We start from the raw sequence: 19,627 nt of genomic DNA, 5'->3' as shown, positions 1-19,627 counted from the left end.
GCAACGTATCGCGTCGTATAGTCGTTATGCAACAAAATCATTGAATTATTATTTATTCCTATTCGTTTTTATAGGGGGTGTCCCTTCGTCAGGAAGGGGAAGCTCAATCATGTTTGAACTTCCTCTTTATGACGAAGGGACTTCCCCTAAAATGCTAAATGCATACTACTAGTGGTAGGCAAAATAGTGCTAATTGACCACTGTCTATTTCAACAAAAAAACACTATCAGACATAATTTTCTACACTCACTCACCCTGTCATGTATATGTCTCAAAGTAAAACACAAAACAAACTCTGCAGTTGAGAATGAAATCTGATCTTGTCAGGACGCTTGCCAATCTGCCTAGGGTTTGTTTTGCCGTATGTCTTTTGTTGTCAAAAACGCTAAAAAAAATTATTATATTTCCTTTCCTTTCAGTCCACCGATGACTTATGAGAAGCAACATCAAAACACGTAACATCTAGCAAGTAACATAAAGTCAAAATTGAAGACAAGACAATGGGGAAAATGGCAGACTTTCTGTGTGGCTCAGATTTTTTTCACCAAGGTGTTTTGTGCAACCCGATTTACATCATCACAAGTCGTCGTCACGGCTGACCTCTAAATCTGGACACCGTTTTCTCCATATCGCTGATGAATTTACGCCAAATCAAACCATCTATAGACGTATTGTACTACATACTTGTGTTACTGAGGGAAATTTACCAGAAGACGTCCCCAAACCTGTGGAAAACTCTTCACCAAAACTGGTTTCTCCGATGGCTGCTCGGCAAGTCTCCCTCAATATGGCGATACGCACTGCATTCTGGGTACAAGAACATACCAACCCAAAGACGTCAGAGGGGTGGCAGGCTGATACTCAGGACGTCATCTGATGAGTAACATCAATGACGTTATCTTGGTGACAAACCCAAATCTAATGCAAGTGAGGGTTTCCTTATGCGTCACAACGGACTTTCCAGCATATCAAGTCAAAGATCTCCATAAAAGATAACGATACTAGTACCAAAGTGGTTGAATAGAGTATACCATTACCAATGATTGCGGATTGAAAGGCAAAACTTTGAATGGCTGAAGTCTACATAACGTTAGCTAGTAATTTATGCACTGCGTTTGGCTCTTCACTCCGTCCAAAGTTGCTTTTTTAAACATCCCTTAAGGAAAGGGAAATACATGACATTGTACGCCAAATAGCAGCTATACAAGCAATTTGGAAACGGTCAGACGTTTCACTCTGTCCACTACCTTTTGTCAGTGACATTGGCATTGTATATAATTTTTTTTTTCTTCTTTGTAATCATGAAATCACTGAAATTTCACTTTAACAGATTAACTGGCGATTCGGGGCAATTTTTGCTTAGACGTTCATAACTATGCAAGATAGATAAATGAATATGCAAGATAACATCACATTTTCCTACAACATTCATGGTTGTATTAATGATTTTTTCCGGGTTATCCATTTATTCATCATTCATTAAAAAAATTAGTTGGTGGTCCTGATTGCCCCTTTTTGGCTCCCAAGATCGCATCTCGTCCAAACAGCTACTGAGTGACACATGTCATGAGCGCGAAGAATTGTTTTGAAACTTGGAAGCCTTGTTTGCATGCAATCCTAACCACTAGAGAGCGCTTGTGCTCAACCTGAAGTATGAGAGATTTACATATAAAAGCGCGCCCGGTGACGAGGTCGATCAACGGTCGGCAGTTCTGACAGCCCAAATGCTTTGTGAAGGGAAGAACGATCGACAACGGGTACGATATTTCTATAGAAGACTGACAGACCTCGCTAAAGTAGTCAACGTAAGGTTAGCAGTTTTATGATAAGCATTAGCAGAACAACCGACACCAGTCCCCTCCTGCGGCCTTACTGCATGGACTTAGTATGAAGGCAACAGGTGGGTAAAGATGAATTGTCAAGGAAACCATCATCAACGGATTATATCGGAGGATCGCTGATCAAAGAGTACTGTGTGGAAGAGGATTTGCGGCAAATTCTGCCCTAGATCTACCTCGACTTCTCTTCGCTTTTCTAAAGGTAGGACGTTGTGTTAATGCATTGGTAGAGTCCGTGTGACGGGGATGCTGGCAGCTGTTGGACGAAGGTCGGCTGAACATACGGGATTTGTCGGCATTTCTTCACCCAGTCGTGTTAACATTGTGTCTACAGGGAGGACAGAGCACAGGGAGATTTGTTGCTTCATCCTGAGCTTCTCGTAAACAGACGCGCTTTTTGGGCCACGTTTCTGGGTGTTGACAGAGAGTCCAGTGGAATATATTTGAGTACACTTGACGTGCACGAGTTTGTGTAAAGGAGCCACTTGATCTAGGCGGTAACATGAGTAAGAAAGCCGCCCGCAGCATACTAGAGTACGTCCTGTACCCGGACATGGAGGGAGAAGAAAACGTCCCCAGCCTCAAAACAGTGACATCTTCGGGCAGTGATCAGGAGAAATCGGGAATTGTCGGCCCAGGAGAAAAGGAGACAACAGAAGTAAAGAATGGCCCACAAAAGGCAGTCGACAACAACAATCAGGTAGGTGGAAAACACAGCCATTGCGTGGTCGCGCTCGATATAGTGGAGGGCATCATGGTATGTTAAAATGGACCCACCTAGCGGCAATCAATTCGACAAGGCTTTTAAAGGAAGCCAGGCTTGTTTACCTGGCGTGTGTGTACACGTTGTGATAATGTTTGTGTAAAAAAGGAATGTTTTTTCTTCTTGTCATAAACCACATGCACCTAGATCAACATGCGGTTGAGAGAAAATTGGCCCCGACGGTTGACTTTTTATAGCATGGAGGCTTCGAAACCTCCGTGCTTATGTGTGGTGATCGGAATAAGCGGAGAAAGGTCGCACGGTGCTAGCCTGCTTTGAGGTATTTACCTTGTAAAACGTTATTGGTGACCCGGTATGACGGACAGTCCAGAGTAAATATGGTACAACTACTTTCTCTGGACAACAAAGGATGCAGGTGTGCCTAGTGACACGGGTACAGGGACGCTTTCATCTTTTTAGTTCTGCAAATGAAAAGGAAACGCCCGATAAAGGCTACGTCTTGATTGATTGAATCTTTTAAAGGTCAGCATAAATTTTTGATACGATTAAGGTTAAGTGCGCTTGAGTCCTGACCGATAAGTGTACTTGTTTTCTGTAATCCAGTAAGTGTACTCCGCTGTAGTAGGTGGTCATTGACAAAAGTATACAAACAATATGGATATCATCACAAAGAAAAGCACAAATTATATACCATTGGCCATAACTAGTTTTCATTTGAGCTCAGCTGGTTTCCCCTGGCTTGCGATCTGGTTCGGTATTGACCACATTGACCCTGTGGGTTGTGTAGGCACCTGAGCGGAAACTTTTTAACGAAAGAAACCGGAATAAATCAGGAAGCATTGTCTTTTATGTCTTTTATCTCTCGGTCACCGTGCGATTTTAGATGTTCCGCGGCAGGTCCCCTACCTCTGTCCAATGTTACACAATGGGGTCAATTTTTAGGTGAAAAATATGCTCGAGTCTGTGGTGTTTTTTTTTTTTAATTCAGCGACGTTATTAGCTCCTGGCAATGAAGAAACACGTTCACAGCTCGATCGTCGACTGAGTCACAGGGTCACACATTTCCTTCATTTGGTTCGAGCTTGAGCCATAAAAGACCGAAATAACAATATGTTTTCCATATATCGCCTTAAGCTTTTTCTCGCTATTTACAAATTAATTTGTCATGATGTTATACGTACATGGCTGCGACTATACTGCAGGTTACATGCACTCCTGACATGAACGTTCTATCTACATTTTCAACCTTCCTATGAAAGAAAAATGCGGGAATTTTGTCCGATTTTCTCTGCTATTCTCAACATTTGGAACATCGAATAATAATTTTTTTTATAGTACATCATCTGGCGACCTTAAAAACACACAAAGGGATAGGGTATTCTCTATTCGTGTCAGTAAATAAGTATTGTTGGTGTTATGTTATTCTTTAACCTCCTTGTTTAAGGTTATGCCTACTTAAATGGGTTGTCGCAACAAGCTTTCACGGGCAAAACCGAGTTCAATAGATGGGGGCACGTTTGGTCACATGTCATAATGCTCTCTTTGTCAGATATCAATTTTCAAGTGGATTTGGTTGCTGGATAGGCGTATCACAATAGCGATAACGTTACTAGGATATGTTGTTTTCCTGAGTTGTGACTACGTTTTGGAGGTCCGTTCTGACGTGCCAGTTGGACTAGCTGAAGTTCGCCTTATTTTGCCTTACCGTCACTAACATGTAGGTCCGTCGTTACCGTTCATAAGCTAGCCTGAGTATAATCTCCAAGCAGATTTACCAGCTGTGGCAATAGACAGTATCAAAAGCCGACCAAGCAGTGCCCAACCGCCACAGTAGCCGAATCATTGAGGTAGGACTCCTAAAGCAGTATATTGTTTCTTATTCGTATCTACTTCTTCCGTGATCGATTGCTTGAAAGCAACTTTAAGGTGAACAGCTATCTCAATCTTGTTAATCTTTTATTGTAATTTGTGGTATGAATTGTGATTTCTGGTCCCTATATGTGGGGACGTTAGGAAGGTTGTTTTGACTGTCGAGCATTTCTTCCTTGCTGGTGTAGTCACATGTGTATGTCGGATCTACGCCTGTAGGTTCTGAGCTCTTGTTGACAGAAAGCCACTGGCTAAGGCGCTTTCCACCAATGCCAGTTCTCCGTGCAACAGCTGTCCCTGGTGACGATCGGTTTTTGCAGGTTCGGGTCGTGACATTTCTACGTACTCTCTTCTGCATTGGTACGGCTTATAGACAAGGTCGCTTGTCGACCGACGACAACCGTAATTGTGACCTCTGTATTTTCATCTGTTTGCCCTTGCCCTTTAGCATGATATACCAGCGCTATAGCTGTAACGTTACCAGGAGATGTTGCTCTCCTGGGTTGTCGCTTCGTTTCGAAGACCTTATATAGTCTGATAGCCCCTCCCTGCCGATATGTGTACTTCCGAGCAATGATTGAGCTTAAAATGCTTGCAATGGCTTCGTTGACTCTTTATTCTTTGGGTTGACTATATGTGAGACTATTTCTTATTTCGATTTGTTAATACTGTATAATTGTTTTTGGAAACTAGAGACGACGGCCTCCTGACAGAGCTAGTGAATAGTGACTGGATGTGACTGAATTTATATGGTTGTCATTGCTTTAACTGTATGTTAGAAATGTCAAACCCCAGTCAGACGTTTGCTTAATACGTTCTAACACACATTCTTGTATTTTTCAGCCCATCCAGGAAGACCAGGTGAGCGATGTGGTGATCCAGGCGGTGTTCGGGGACCACATCTCCCCTGAGCAGGTCAAGGCTGGGATCAAGTTCAACCCTCTGTACTCAGAGAACTCCGGCTCGCACGTCGCCAGGACTCACTACGGGACCTACAACTACCTGGACGTCCATCACCTCAGGTCGCTGCAAACAAAGGAGGCTGCGCCGGAGTTTCACACGCCGGAGTCGCACCACATAGGCACCAACGGTGACGTCATCGTGCCGCAGGACTCGGGAAAACAGGGTTTCTCAAAGGTGGACGGACTTCACAAATCTGAATATGGGCCCAGGAAAAACGGAATCTTAGCAAACGGCCCTGCGGGAAAACAGAGAGCTAACGGATGCGTCAAGTGGGCACCTCTCCCGCAACTTGTTAAGAACGCCTCCTTACAGAAGTCCAACAATGCACGCACACAGGATAAAACTGATGGAAACAAGGACAAGGTAAGCAGCTTCTTTCATTAAGAAAATACGCACACATTGAAGCCTATTTTTAGCAAATGAGAAAACTCGAAGCTCTGAAAAGGCCAAATCAGTTTCCATCTCCTGCATTTCCACTGGAACAGATGAGTACATTCTGAATACAGCTTACGTCTAGTACTACATGAACTAGTGACCCAAAACGGGGACTTCAAAAGATTTACATGCACGCTATCGATCGGGAATGTAAGAAAGAGCTTATAATATAAATCATGTCAATGATACCAGAGGGGTACGGAAAGCACTAGTACCCGTATGCGATTATCACTGTCATTCATAAGCTAGTGTAACATGTCCAGATAAAAAGCTGCAATGGCTGATCAGAAGAGCACAACGTCCTCACATTTCTGTCCGTCCCCTCGCTATCTTATCAACGTTATACCTCATATTTCTTTTACAGAAAACGTCCAGCCGTCTGTACGACACGACCGATGTCATCATGCACGGGTACGACACCCTTATATGGAAAACCCTGGAGAAGAAGAGACGACGTTACGTACTGAGGGCCTTCCTGTGCGTGCTGGGTATCCTGGTACTTCTCGGACTGTTCGTCATGGCTGTGGTTCTCCCGTTATACTACTTTAATTTCTTAGACCGTTGATACTGTACCGGAACGTATATAGTGTTCTTGGTCGGACAGGAGTTTCCACTTCTTGGAATGGGACAATTTTTATGACATGTTGTAAGTTACTTTGGGGACGTATTGCAATGAGTGCACAAAACACGTTCTCTCATCCTTACGACAAGTGGTCGCATTTATACGTCATATGTTATGTGCATACGTGTATATTTACATAAACAAAACACTTCCGTTGTATAAGTTGGTCATATGCGCCACAAAGGTTATCCCCTCTAGTGCAAGAGCTAATAGAAACCTTGTAGACTTTTTCTTGTCATCCAAGCTTCATTTTACACAATAAAGACTTAATACTTCTACACTCCTGTTCACAGGCTTTTATTTTTTGCTACATGTCAACATCAATTTTTGAAAATATCATTAGCATATTGTAATTGGCTACCCATCATGGGCTCTCCATACTGTACTCTCAGTTCACATCATCAGTGGAATTCAACATCTTAACTAAACCTTGACAATAAATATTCACATTGTATTAGGAATTTTGCACAGGTGGTAAACAAAATGGTGATGAGTCTTTAGACAACAAGAGGAGGTTCTTACAGGTTTGTCCCTAACGTCACCATAAATAAAGGGTACAAATATGACAAGTAATGAAATATAGAAGCCAAAATATTCTCTTTCAAGAGTAGTCGCAAATCTGGTACTAGAGGGACACGAGACGTACGCCTCCTTGCACTTCATAAATGAACTGCAGTAAACACATTTTATGTACATGCTCTGCAGGTGATAATTCAAACCTATCAGCATCAATGGCACAATGAGAGGAGCTGCATGTAGTGCCAGCATTACCCTCAAGTTACTAGTAAGTACATGATGTCATACAATAGTAGACTGATCTATGTCTCCAGTCAACAAATGGAAAAGATTTGTGAAGGATGATAACAAATCAAGGACATAAGAGCAGTTTGAAGAAGCGTGCAGGGTAATTCTCTATCATCAGTCTTGAGATATTCTATTGACCTGCTGGATTTAACAATATGAAAATCCAAGTTTAGATATCAGAATATGAAACAACTGAGATGCACAAGCAAGTACAGGACGACAGTCTTGTCTACTGTTTCTTGCAGCAGGAAATAATGAATTCCTCAGGACATTCGTCTGGCGAGAGGCACACAACTTGCAGCCAACACTGATCTCTTTTCAATTTGACAAGCAGATTTCCATATTTCTGAAGTTCCACTTAAAAGCGTAGCCTAAATTTTAACTGGCTATTGAGTTAAGTGCCATGGGATTAAGTGGTACACTCCTTTCAGTACATGTACCTTATATTTGTTTTGTGTAGTGAAGAGAATCATGCATTGCCATTTCTTGAGACTACCAACATCTTTCCAAATTCAAAGTGACCAATGTTAGCTGACAAACCAATACTGGGTTTCTTTAGTCATACCATCTTTCAGTACACATTACCTTCTTTTCCCTTGAAACCATTCGGGGGAAAATACAATTTTCACAATTATGCAACTGTATTACAAGCATAAAACCAACTGGTAAGGGCACACTCTATGGCATGCTTTAGCCGGTATTCCACATACTACTGTGTCAAGTACTGGTAGAAATTTGTGATTCCATGCTACTTATGGCACTCTCCACATTCATGCAGTAGGCAAGCCTTTACTTCGATATGTTTGGGAACCCATATGCATACTACAGGGAAATACAATGGTTTTGCTGTGATCTCCTAATTGTTTATGTGAATGAACAATTTACCTCAAGCTGGACAGCCATTGCGCTTATTTTAATGTAATGTGAGGATAGCAAAGTAAATGTTGTAATGCTGTCAATTGTTCTACTAGAGCCAAGACACCATGGTAACTGTCAGTTTTAAATACATTCCTGGTTAGTACTATAGTAAGACCACAGCTTGAGGTATGGTGTATATGAGGTTCAAGAGTACCTGACATTCACACAATGAGCACAGTTTTGTACGATTTGTTGGTCCTTTCTTTTCTGTGCAATGCAATGCTTTTATTTTTGCCAGTGTCATGAAGTATGTGGATTATATCATATCATTTGAAAAGGGTTGATGTTAATTACGTAGTTGTGTGGTATTTGTTATGGCTAGTCATTTGGTTTCTCACATCTCAAGTCCATAAATGGCACCACAGTATTTGCACTTAAACCAGTCATGTGCACTGATGCTGCATAACACAGAAAATACTCTTTACATCAACGGACCTGGAAGATTTCTGTCAACGTATACGATATTTCTTGGTATCAACTTTCACAGGGCCTATACATATACATGTGTAGATACATATATTTACCAATCAATGCATGTATTTTCAACCAGTATAAAAGAATGTCACAATCAAGGGCTTTTCAAGACTGCTCCATACTTAACAAATTCTTGATAGCTACAGAACGACCATCCTTAAGTTAAAGGCCAAGAGGCCTCATACTGGCATAAACATAATTCTAAGTCCACTATCATATCTCCTAGCCTGATGTCTGTTCTTGTCTAGCTTGTATCTGCTGTCGGATAGCAACAGTCAGAGCAGATATAAGTGAAACCAGGACTTCAAGCTAACGCTTGTTCCAAATTACAAACACTAGACCATCTGTGCGTACATGTCACAACCACCCATCCCCACTACTGGTTTGGACCTAGCAGCTACAGGACTATTGCTTCCATGATATTGTTGTCTGTGGAAGGGACCGGGATGGGATCATGTCTAGAAGGTACTCGCGGTGGCGGTCGGCAGCGGAGGATGGCTTGTTCTGCACCACCTGGTAGGGAAACATGCCTGGCTGCATGTTGGAGGCCTGGCCGAAGTGGCTGAAGACGTGAGAGTTGCTGCTGCGAGACTGGCTGTGAAACTGGCGACTGTGGGCTTGGAGAAGCTGGGAGAAAAGAGAGGATATAGCATTGTGACTAAAGGATCTACTAATCTTTGAACTGAAGGGTGACTGGTTGAAACTTCTATGGGGATGTTGATAAACTGAATAGAAAAATGGGAGGTGCTACTGTTGTGTTATTTTGTTAGGATAGTCTAACTACAGCTTGACAGCAATGGAAAGAGCAGGAGTTAATTGTTTAATTGTCTAGCTCTGCTTTGATATGTTTGTTTGGTGTCACAAGGGCACAAAAATCTATTACCTTACCTTTCGAAGAGAACACTAACACAACTGGAAGTTGCTTTTGCACAGTGACACCACTAAAAATATTAGCACTCCTAAATTAGTGCATAGATGTGTGCTTGTGGTATAGTAAGAAGAGGGAGTTTGAGACAATGTATAAAGAAGACTGAAGAGACACTTGAGTTTGCCTGAGGTCCACAGGAAACAGAAAATGTTCACAAGAACTGGTCCACGGATATGCAGGGCTGATGACAAAAGTCCCACTATACTTTGTAAAACTGGTGGGACACAAACAAGTGTTATTCTTAAAAACCTAGAAACACATGCACATAAATAAGGTGGGGCACATTTCATACCAATCTTTATCCAGAAAAATCCCTTGCCTTTATCATCAAGTTAAACGGTATAATAACATTTGAAAATGCAAAGAAAATACTACGTACTACTACATTACCATATCCCCAAGATGAACCAACTAAAGATTAACAGCAAATATTTCCTGCCTTGTGTGCATTTCATGGAATTCTGTTCAACAACTTTATTAGTAAAACAATATTTCATACCATATCATCGACCACTTGATTAAAGTGCACTGAGGTTCACTGTCATTCACTACTTCATACAAAGTACTGAATAAAAAAGAAACCTTGTTTTGGATGTAGTCATTGTATATGAAATATATAATGTATTAGGGCTGTCTCCAGCTTTGAATTCTTTTCTATCATGCTCATTGTTTGGGAGACCATGTTGTTGATTTTGTGGATCATCAATTTCATGTCATGAAAATCAAATTTTTTTGACGAACGTCTTGGAATTTTTCTGTCTCAGAAGATTACTCCTGTTACACTTACAGTACAGAGGGACAGGTCCTGGAGACAGCCCTGAAAAGTATCCCCTAAAACGTATCAAACAAACCGCCTGTCCAAAATGCCACACACACACAGAAGCCTGCAGTACATGCTGGTCCATCCCAGTTGGCTGACCTTGGAGGAGAGAGGATTGGAACTTACCCCAGCCCTGCCCCTGCCCCGTCCCCTGCCCCGCCCCCGACTCCTCACCTGCTGGTGGGTGCGCAGCTGCTGCAGCTGGTGCTGGTGGGTGGTGGTCAGGTTGGCAGGGGAGGAGGATGAGGGAGTGGAGGAGGAGGTGGGCAGAGTCTGGTTCATGCGCTGCTCGATCTCCTGCTCCTGCTGAAGGGCCTGCAGAAGTACAGCACGGACAAGCTACTTTAACAACCATGTTGGGTTAACTATCTCCCTGCTGAACAAGCCTTTGGGTACTGGAAATTGATTTACTTTTGTAATGGTTCTATTTTATGGTGGCACGTACAGAAGAAGGTTTTCACAGTGTTTTAAATTTGCACGTACAGAAGAAGGTTTTCACAGTGTTTTAAATTTGCAGTTGAAAGAATTCTGTAGTACAGTACTACATTTGAGCAGAACTACATTGGAAATGCCAGTTGGCTATGCCATGAATTCATTGCAGTATCACAGACATTTCAAGATTTACAGTACCAAAGGTACACAGCAGGGAGGTTTATGTAAGGAGGAGAAGTGTTGTTGCTTTTAGACAATTTCATACAGATGAACCAAACAAAAGGGAATCATGTTGAGAATTATACACACAGCAAACAAAACGCATGACAATGTGATACAGGGATCGAAATACATTTTTTTTGCTACTTGCAAAATTGCAAGTTGGCAAAAATTTTATGTGCAATTTGAAAAATTTACATGCAAAATACTGCAATGTTCTAGCCAGCATCTATCATTCCGTCCTTTGGCAGAATTTTGTTGCTCAAGACAGATAAGAATTTTGCCCATTCTGTCACTTTTGGTTGACAGAAATTGGTGCATGAAAGTATAGACAGAACTTGAAATTTTGGAAAGATATCCACATAATCAGCATGTAAGTTTGCAGCAAAGCCAAATTTAATTATTTATAACACCTACTGACGACCGGTGATGATCCCCGTCAGACAAACAAAGGCACCATGGCCTCAGTATTTTTACTATAGGCCAGGTATTTTCAACATGCAATATTGCAAGTTCAGAATATTTTTACATGCAAATTTCAAACATTATGTGCAAATTGCAAGTTAAGTATGTGTATTTCGACCCCTGTGATAATAAAAAAAATTAATATTTGTTCTCATATTTCTCCCACAAAGTGATGATTAGGTAAGCCTTGTTGATCTTAGTATGCCGTGAAATGGGAGAGGAAAGCACAAGGATAGGAGCAACAAAACGAAAGCATATGACTACATACGCAACCACGGCAAACCTGATTTTTTTATTTAGGAACTCAACAGGAACCCATAGCACCCATATTATACACAAAAGGCAATAGCTAGTGCAAGGTACAAAGTTCAATTACATAATGATTGTCAAAAGAGAAGAAAAATGTCACGACTCAAGGTTGAATCAAAGTAATCATGATGACAGGTCCTTCCAAAGAGTCTATTGTCAGTATTGGTCCTACTTTGTATTGTAAGAATGGGCTTTTGTCTATTTTAGCAGATATGTGCTTCAACTACTTTATGCTCTACTGCAAGCCAAAGCTACGCACTCAAATGCATCTTTAGGTTGCACTTTTACACAAGTTAACTGACTTTTATTTATTTGAAATTTTCATGCTTTATCATGTGATCATGTTTCATTTCTGGTGGGAGAATATTCCATAACTGCACAACACTTAATCAAGGGGCAAACAAAAGGTGTGCTGGGACATCTAAACTTCCACTCCAAACACAGTAGGAAGTAAGACAACAAACCAGGTAGTGATCAGCACTGGTTTGGAGATCCATCACTGAACTAACCTGGGCAGAAAACAACAGCAGCAACATAGAGATTTCTTCACAACCCAGAAACCTTCACAGTAAAACTTGCTGTTGCTTTTGTTTACCTCTATGATCACTCATCACTCTCTACTCCGAGATACTTTCTGGTATTGGATCATTGAAGTACTGAAATCATTATCGAGCTAGTAATGCTCTGTTATTGGTAACTATTAAGACAAGCAATGAGCTGTGAAAAAAACAAGAAATCTTGGTTAAAGTGATGGATATCCAAATCCCAGCCAACAACACAGCCAAAGCAGATGGTGTGAAAATACCATGCAGGCCCACACAAAAATCAACCAAGAAGGCTTTCCATGAATCTCTTCGAAGTGCTATTTGTTTTCTGTTATGATCATCTCGTTCATCTTCTACTTTGCTTTGAGTGAGTACATTTTGTGTCTTACCTTGACAAATGCTGTCTTCAGTCTGTTGGTATGTTCTGCCTTGAGTGCCTTCTTTTGGTTGGTTGTTACACACTGCTCGCAGATGACAGTTGGACTTCCTGGTTTCTCTTGTTTCCACATGGCGGAGAAGTCTGTTTTACACTGCTTGCAGAACAGAGGCTCGGGCTGGGCCCGTACTGCGTTCCTACTGGGGTCCTGCATGTCCAGGATATTGTTCACCACTGCCTCCAGCCCAATCAGGCATATAAACTCATTGTTAGCAGCACTGGGCAGGAATGTGAGTTCTGGTGGCGGAGGTTTGGGGGGAGGGATCTGCAGCAGCGTCTTCTCCAGCTGCTTGCGGAGAGCGAGCTTGGCGGCCGCCTGTCTGCTGGCTGCGGTCTGAGGGTCGTTGGCCTGTTGCTGTTGGCTGGGCGGGGTCCCTGGGTGCTGCGAGGCCACCTGGTGCACCTGGATGGGCTGGTACGACCCTGACAGGTTGGATGTCGTCACGGCAACAGAATTCTGATTGACAGGGCGGATCATCTGCAGCGGAATGATGTTGATGTTGGTGCCACGCATCCCAACCATGTTGTTGGCATTCATCCCGCTCGGCGTGCTTACCCGCGGCGCCATGATGAGTGGTGGCGGACCTTGCTGTCGAGCCTGTTGCACCATGGGACCTCTCATGAGCTGCGGCATGCCGGCCTGGCCCCTCTGGTTGGGCTGCTGGCCACCGCGGACCAGCGGAGGTGGGCCACTCGCTGTGGGCTGCCGTGGGATTGCCACTTTACCACCTGGGGCTGTGTTCTCTCTTTGTACCTGAACCTGGCTTTGTCGAATCTTCTTCAGGAGAATAAGCTTGGCTTCTTCACTTTTCAGCTCCTCTTTCAGTTTTTTAATGACCTTGTCGTGATCCTCGGCAGACATTAGGCCATTCTTCTTCTCCCCTTTGTTAGCAGACTTGCTGGCTGCGTCTTCATCATGTCCATTGGTGACTGGACTCTTGGAATCCGAGTCGTCTGACAGGACGATGCAGTCAGGTGAAGATGCTCGGCTGCTGGGCTCCGTTCTGTTGGCATCACTACAAACAAAGCACACGACAGTCAGCAATATTCCTAGCCCTCTACTTCAGGTCTTCGTGATAAGACCATGTGATAACCTTGTATGTGTGTTTTTCGTTTGTTTCTAACAGTATCTAGAAGATTAAAAAAGTACAGATAGCAAATTCAAACTACTTGAAGAGAAAAAATGTCAAGGTTCATTACAAATGAAATCAAAGAAAACTTACCCATTAACAGCCTCTGATGTATCCATGTGGTCAACTGGCTCCTTCTTGATGGCATTCCTTGTTCTCCTCTCACTATCACTTTCACTGTCGCTGGCATCTCGAGCTGACCTGGAAAAGTCCAACACCTCCTCATCCTGCTCGTTAGTGGTGGAGTCTGGGTTCTGCTTGGAACTTTTACTGGACATGGACTGCATACTGTCCTGACTGGCTTCATCTTCGGTGTTATTCTCAGAAGATCTAGCCTTGCTGTCAGCTTCAGTAGTCCCTTCCTCCACAGCCTTGCTGTCCGTTTCGATGTCTGCGCTCTCCTTTGGGTCAGCATTTGGTTCAACCTCAGCATCAGGCTCAGCAGACTGTTCTGATGATGTCGTAGCCTCTGCTTCCACCTCTGTTCCTGCATCTGTGTCCAATTTTGGCTTCTTTGCAGCCTGAGCATCTGCTGTCTCCTCTTGGTCTGAGTCATCCTTTTCATAAGGTCTGGTGGATCAACAATTTGAAAGATGTTTTTGTTTGTTCACTCCTTTTAAAAAAAATTGGTATTGAACATACAACAAAACAGGATTCATACAGCAATCAAAAAGCAAAAGTTTATTTGTGAATTGTTTTAAGGTGTTTCACTTGTATGATACTACCTAATGTAAATGCAGAAACTTTCAAGGAGGTTTAATGTTAATTTTTCCATGGCACTAAGACTCAGTAAGAGACTACACGAACTTGAAACCACCGCAAAAAATTATTTTTCCCGATACCGCGAACTTGCATTTACAGTACCTTTTGGATGGTGATGGTTGCTCTGATGCCTTCTCAGGCTCCTCCTGCAGTTCAGACTTGTCTGGAACCTCTGCATTGGCTGCCTCACTGAAATGGGTCCAGAAAATTCAATATAACAACACGGTTATCCAAATTACTCCTTAAATCAGTGTAATGACAAATGTGGTTGTTTTTCCCATACAATCTTAACTCTGAATACTGTCTTCTAAAAGCATCAGCTACAAATTATTGTCTTACCTATCTGCTGGCTTTGGAGAGGCATCCATGATTATTTCTGGTTCACCCAACAGTACTGATGATTAAATCAATTTGCCTGTAGTGAACAAAAAGGGAAAAGTAAGATATGAAATAATAAAGCTTGTGGCCGTCAGTACAAAGTGCCTTTACAGACAAATGCCTTTATGACAATGTTTTTAATTTAGATAGTTACCATAATATGGACAAGCATATATCCAGCATTATGCATACTTTCATCTACGTATGTTAAAATCTATAAGTATAAGGCAATGAGACATACATATTGTTTTAAAATTTATCACTTAACAATGACTACCATAAAGAGTAAATACTAAAGCTACAACACCAACATTTTGGTTTGCTTGAAGTCAAGCTTATCAAACATAACATACTACTTTGCTGTAAGAAGTTTGATGATAGGAAGCTAAGCTGTTTCTGTTTGGCTTATTTTACAGTTCATCAGATGGAAAACAACTGCTGCTCTTATTAATAAACTTATATATTTATTGATAGATAGGGAAATACTGGTCACTACTTCAAGTACTTGTCAGATTGACCTGGGAGAATGGGACTGAGGTTTCCTACATGAGGATCCACCTGGCAAGTATGTTTCTTGACTTGAGGAATGCAAGATAAATATCAGGGATGAAAGTCTTAGAGTATGGTTGCTTACATTGTCAGATTTGTGCATTGTCAATTTGAAGAAAAAAAGTTATTTTGTTATATTTGTCAGCAATCAAAATATTCTGTTGTCAACATTCTAAGTAACATAACAAAGTTATCTTTCAAAAACATTTAAATACAATAATACTTTCAAAAGTACTTTTTGCATGTGAAAATAATTTGCGGGTCACATATTTTACATCCAGGCACTTCACATGCACTGCCACTATTTACATGCAGAAAATGCGTTCCCAGTACTGATAGAAAGTAAATAAATATCGCTGGATGAAATCCATCAAGTAACAGATGAAAGGCCACAAAAGGTACAAGTGGGGCAACTTGTAAGGTAGTCTCCACGGACCTTGTTGCTAGGCAACCATGACTGAAGTTCCTGGTCACATGAAGCTCCGCCCACTTGACGGATCTTATTACCACAACAAGGCCCTTGGCTACAAACTGGGAAACCCCATACAGGACAACAAAATGCTCGCTGGTGATTGGCGGGCAGATGGAGAAAGCTGATTGGTCAGCGATGAGATCAATTCCAAATGTCCTACAAAACATTGCAGCACAATTTTGTTACACTTTTATTTCAAACCAAAGATTTCTAGAAAACGTCTCAACTATCACTCATTTCAGGAGGGCAGAGAGGCAAGCGAGCTTGACTGATTTCCATAACCAGCCTAGGTCATTGAATTCATGTTATGCAGTAAGATCAAATGCAATCACCGCTCTTTAATTACCGAAGCCTGCATCACTTGCTAATGAGCAGGTGGCAACAATTTCATCTAACCCAGGTTAATTACACCACATGGCTAAGTGCACAGAAGAAATGTCACATTCATCATATGCGTGTCATGCCCTTGACTATATGACGTCAAAGACTCAAATATAAAAACTTCCGTTTAACAGCTGAAAATTCTGTCCTCTATCTGAAATACTGAAATACTACATCCCTATTTGGCCCTCCTCCCTATGTCAGGGACTAAAATCTGATAGGAATTCGCTACCTGTAACACACCATATTGAAAAAATGATAAGCAGCCGCAATATCAAAAGGGTTGAAACCATCTAAATCTTTTTACATATGAAAAGAAGATCTCCTAAGAAAACTGACCATCTGGAACTACAAGCTCATGTTACAACCATACTCATAATAAATTATGAAACAATTTGTAGCTATTCAAATTAGATAGGACACATCCATCAATGTTAGAATTAGATGTTAACGGTATAAAATTAAGAAATACCACTGATCACAGCTTAGATTGTGCAGAGCGCAAAATGATAGCTTGATTGTAACTTCTCATTTGACACAACTCTCAATTTCATGATCACTTTTCATATGTGGAAAAAAATCATAAAATAAATAACCAAATCTCTGAAGAAACACTTTTTCCCTTTTTTTTGACATGATGTATACCAAATAGAAATTTCGAAAAATCAACACTTAACATTGTCTTCAAAAGCAACAGCAGCAGTAGTGTATACTGACTTACTTACTATTACTAGTACCTTTGTTGGTTTGTTCCTATGTTGTACATGTGGTGCAATGAGAAAGAGAATGCTAAAAAGCTAAGAGAGCCACAATAAACCATACTTGACTGAAAGCATCAATGTAATATGAAAAAATGTATGAAATGCTCATTTGAAACGAACAAACATCTGAGCCACACCCTATCCTTTATTAGACGAGGTGTCAGTATGCTAGTATGGAAGTATATTTCACGTTTCAGGAGTTATTGGTTAGTTGGAATGTTCGTTATCATGTTATTGAATGAAGTAAGGGTAAGCTCTATCAATCAATTGACCTTGTCAATATGGTTATACAATGTCGTCATTCTTAGTGTAATTAAGTTGAACATTACTTTAAAAGAAATCACAACAGCCTTACTTCTGGGTTATGATGCGATACTGAACAACATAATTTAATATTTCAAGCTAGGTCGCAATTAGTTTACATTTGCAAACACAAACAGGATTTACCGCTATCATTTTGATGATACATGTACCGGTATCCTGCCAGCAGCCACAGAACATCATGTGTTAAAGAAAAGGATACTTGTATGTCCCACATTTACACTTTTTTCTATGCCCATTCCGAACATTCGTCAAGTTATATACTTGACCTTGAGTTGGAAGTCTGGGGAGGCATGGAAATACTGTGCCATTACATAAATCTATAGACAGTCTCTTCTTAGAACATTGTAAACAAGAGTAGACAAGTGGCGACATATTGCTATACCGTATACGTTTTACATTGGCCAGTTATATGGTTGGGGTAGGAAAAGTGGTAAACTGTACTGAACCATTACACTGACTGCGACCGAGAGCCAATGGGAACTCAATACTTTAACTTAAGCTCTTTCGTGGTAACGTTACTGGAAGGGGAAAGAAGCAAAATATCAACTGTCTCATTAAGCCATTTGTTGTTATGTTGTAATTATTTTGTAATCTCCAAGCAGATCCTACGGTAGCATAATATAGTATCAAAAGCTGGCAGAGGACTGAAGCCGGCTTAGGAGTGTGTTTTGCTACCTACATGGCAAATGTACACCTCTTGGCTGACTACACTCCTTGGCCAGTTTGGTACTATCTTATGCCATTGTAGGATCTGCTTGGAGATTAATTATTTTGCTCTGATTCAGTCTGAAACTTCAAGACAAGTTATAACTTGCATGGGGTGTAAAAATCCACACGATATACAGAAAAAGCGCAAAAACCTTTACGACATGTTGAGGTTGGAAAAAAACTTTGCCGACACAAAACATCGCTGAAGCTGGTTTTGCCTTGTCAGTGGAATAATTATGGCACACAAATTAATTGAGTTTGGAGGACTGGACTGACTGTGCACCCATCATCATATCACAGTACCACTGCATCCATGGAAACCAGCTGATATGATATAGGTCACTAGAGTTCCCCCTACTTCAACAAGTCTTACTGGACTATTCTAAAGGGTGCTGAGCTCTTGGGAGAGGAAAAAGGCCAAGGTTGGAAATGTGGATTTTTTACCACACATTCAGCATCTGTCACTGAGCCACCTTCTTTCACTCAGGGGAGAAACATTCTTTTGATCAGCAGTCATTCAGTTGATATAGGTATGCTATAAAATTTCACAAAATATTGATGGAATTGTGTAATATTATGTCATTGAGGATGATAGACGATAATAAATATTGTGCTTTTCGATGGTTGAGGGATAGATAATATGATGAAAGACATGTCCAGCTGTTGCTATCACATGTGGAAATGTCCTGATAAATACGTAGATTCTCCCTACCCCGCGGTCGTCTCTCGCTCCGAACCTTCTTCGTCCGCCGTACGAGCCGACAAAATGGCGGGCCAATTCCGATTCAATTGTCAAGTCCCACGTGAAACTACCGGCATTTCGTGCTCCGGCGTGTTGACACTTAGTTCAAAATGCCGGTGCGCTGTCCAACAGATAGACTAGGTGGTACAAAAAGGATCGCACTTACCGAAAAACGAGACCGTCCGAGTGACGGCCGTGACCCTCACGATTCGCAGTGTCTCTCCAGACCTGACGCTTCGTCAGCGCACAAACGTGGGACGTACGGGTTCCGAAATTTTACAGATGACAAAATGTCCACTCAAGACTCGTTATGCTGACCTCACTTGATGTAGATGAAAGTCTGACAGGTAAGATATGACAAAGGACGTCGAATATTATTCTTACACCTAAGACAAAGGGCGGCCAGTGGGGCCTGTCTGTGGACGTTCACCCCTTCTGACAATGGGGAAGAACCCTCAGCTTGGCACTGGCGTGGTTTTCTGGGATAGGGGTGTCCCAGTGTGCACTGCAGGGCTAAAGACAACAAGAAATTTACAAACAAACATATCCTTCAGGGTATCGCCCATATTTGGTGACCCTGCTCATGTGACTCGGGTTCGACCAATCACATCAGTCGTGG

At 41.6% G+C, this 19,627-nt stretch overlaps 3 protein-coding genes across 7 annotated transcripts in view; 1 reads left to right on the top strand and 2 right to left on the bottom strand.

Moving 5' to 3' along the window:
- Window positions 1-796, bottom strand: part of LOC118404671 (enhancer of mRNA-decapping protein 3-like) — a gene marked incomplete in the record, with an annotated part of 4,567 nt that extends 3,771 nt beyond the window's left edge. The window contains 1 exon segment of the mRNA XM_035803916.1: window positions 710-796.
- A 759-nt stretch (window positions 797-1,555) lies between these two features.
- LOC118404680 lies at window positions 1,556-7,012 on the top strand. 2 transcript variants are annotated; one of them, XM_035803935.1, is made up of 4 exons: window positions 4,299-4,409; window positions 4,651-4,751; window positions 5,275-5,757; window positions 6,194-7,012. In XM_035803935.1, the coding sequence occupies exons 2-4, from the start codon at window positions 4,701-4,703 to the stop codon at window positions 6,392-6,394; spliced, it is 735 nt and encodes a 244-aa protein (XP_035659828.1). In that variant the 5' UTR covers window positions 4,299-4,409; window positions 4,651-4,700; the 3' UTR covers window positions 6,395-7,012. The 2 variants fall into 2 exon arrangements, with proteins under 2 accessions (XP_035659819.1, XP_035659828.1); XM_035803926.1 differs by lacking the exons at window positions 4,299-4,409; window positions 4,651-4,751 and adding an exon at window positions 1,556-2,538.
- Window positions 6,733-19,500, bottom strand: LOC118404628 (transcriptional repressor p66-alpha-like). 4 transcript variants are annotated; one of them, XM_035803863.1, is made up of 8 exons: window positions 19,175-19,500; window positions 15,033-15,108; window positions 14,796-14,882; window positions 14,025-14,501; window positions 12,755-13,817; window positions 12,285-12,329; window positions 10,522-10,710; window positions 6,733-9,274 (listed from the first exon to the last, which is right to left on the bottom strand). In XM_035803863.1, exons 2-8 carry the CDS (start codon window positions 15,059-15,061, stop codon window positions 9,053-9,055), a joined length of 2,112 nt encoding a protein of 703 aa, XP_035659756.1. In that variant the 5' UTR covers window positions 15,062-15,108; window positions 19,175-19,500; the 3' UTR covers window positions 6,733-9,052. The 4 variants fall into 4 exon arrangements, with proteins under 4 accessions (XP_035659756.1, XP_035659773.1, XP_035659764.1 ...); XM_035803880.1 differs by having other exon boundaries at window positions 10,570-10,710; window positions 19,175-19,499; XM_035803871.1 differs by lacking the exon at window positions 12,285-12,329 and having other exon boundaries at window positions 19,175-19,497.
- Window positions 19,501-19,627: the final 127 nt, after the last annotated feature.

The sequence above is a fragment of the Branchiostoma floridae genome, chromosome 2 (assembly GCF_000003815.2).
Source record: "Branchiostoma floridae strain S238N-H82 chromosome 2, Bfl_VNyyK, whole genome shotgun sequence".
NCBI lineage: Eukaryota > Metazoa > Chordata > Leptocardii > Amphioxiformes > Branchiostomatidae > Branchiostoma > Branchiostoma floridae.
The sequence above is the reverse complement of the archived record's forward strand: the minus strand, read 5'-3'. Positions and strand labels throughout refer to the sequence as shown.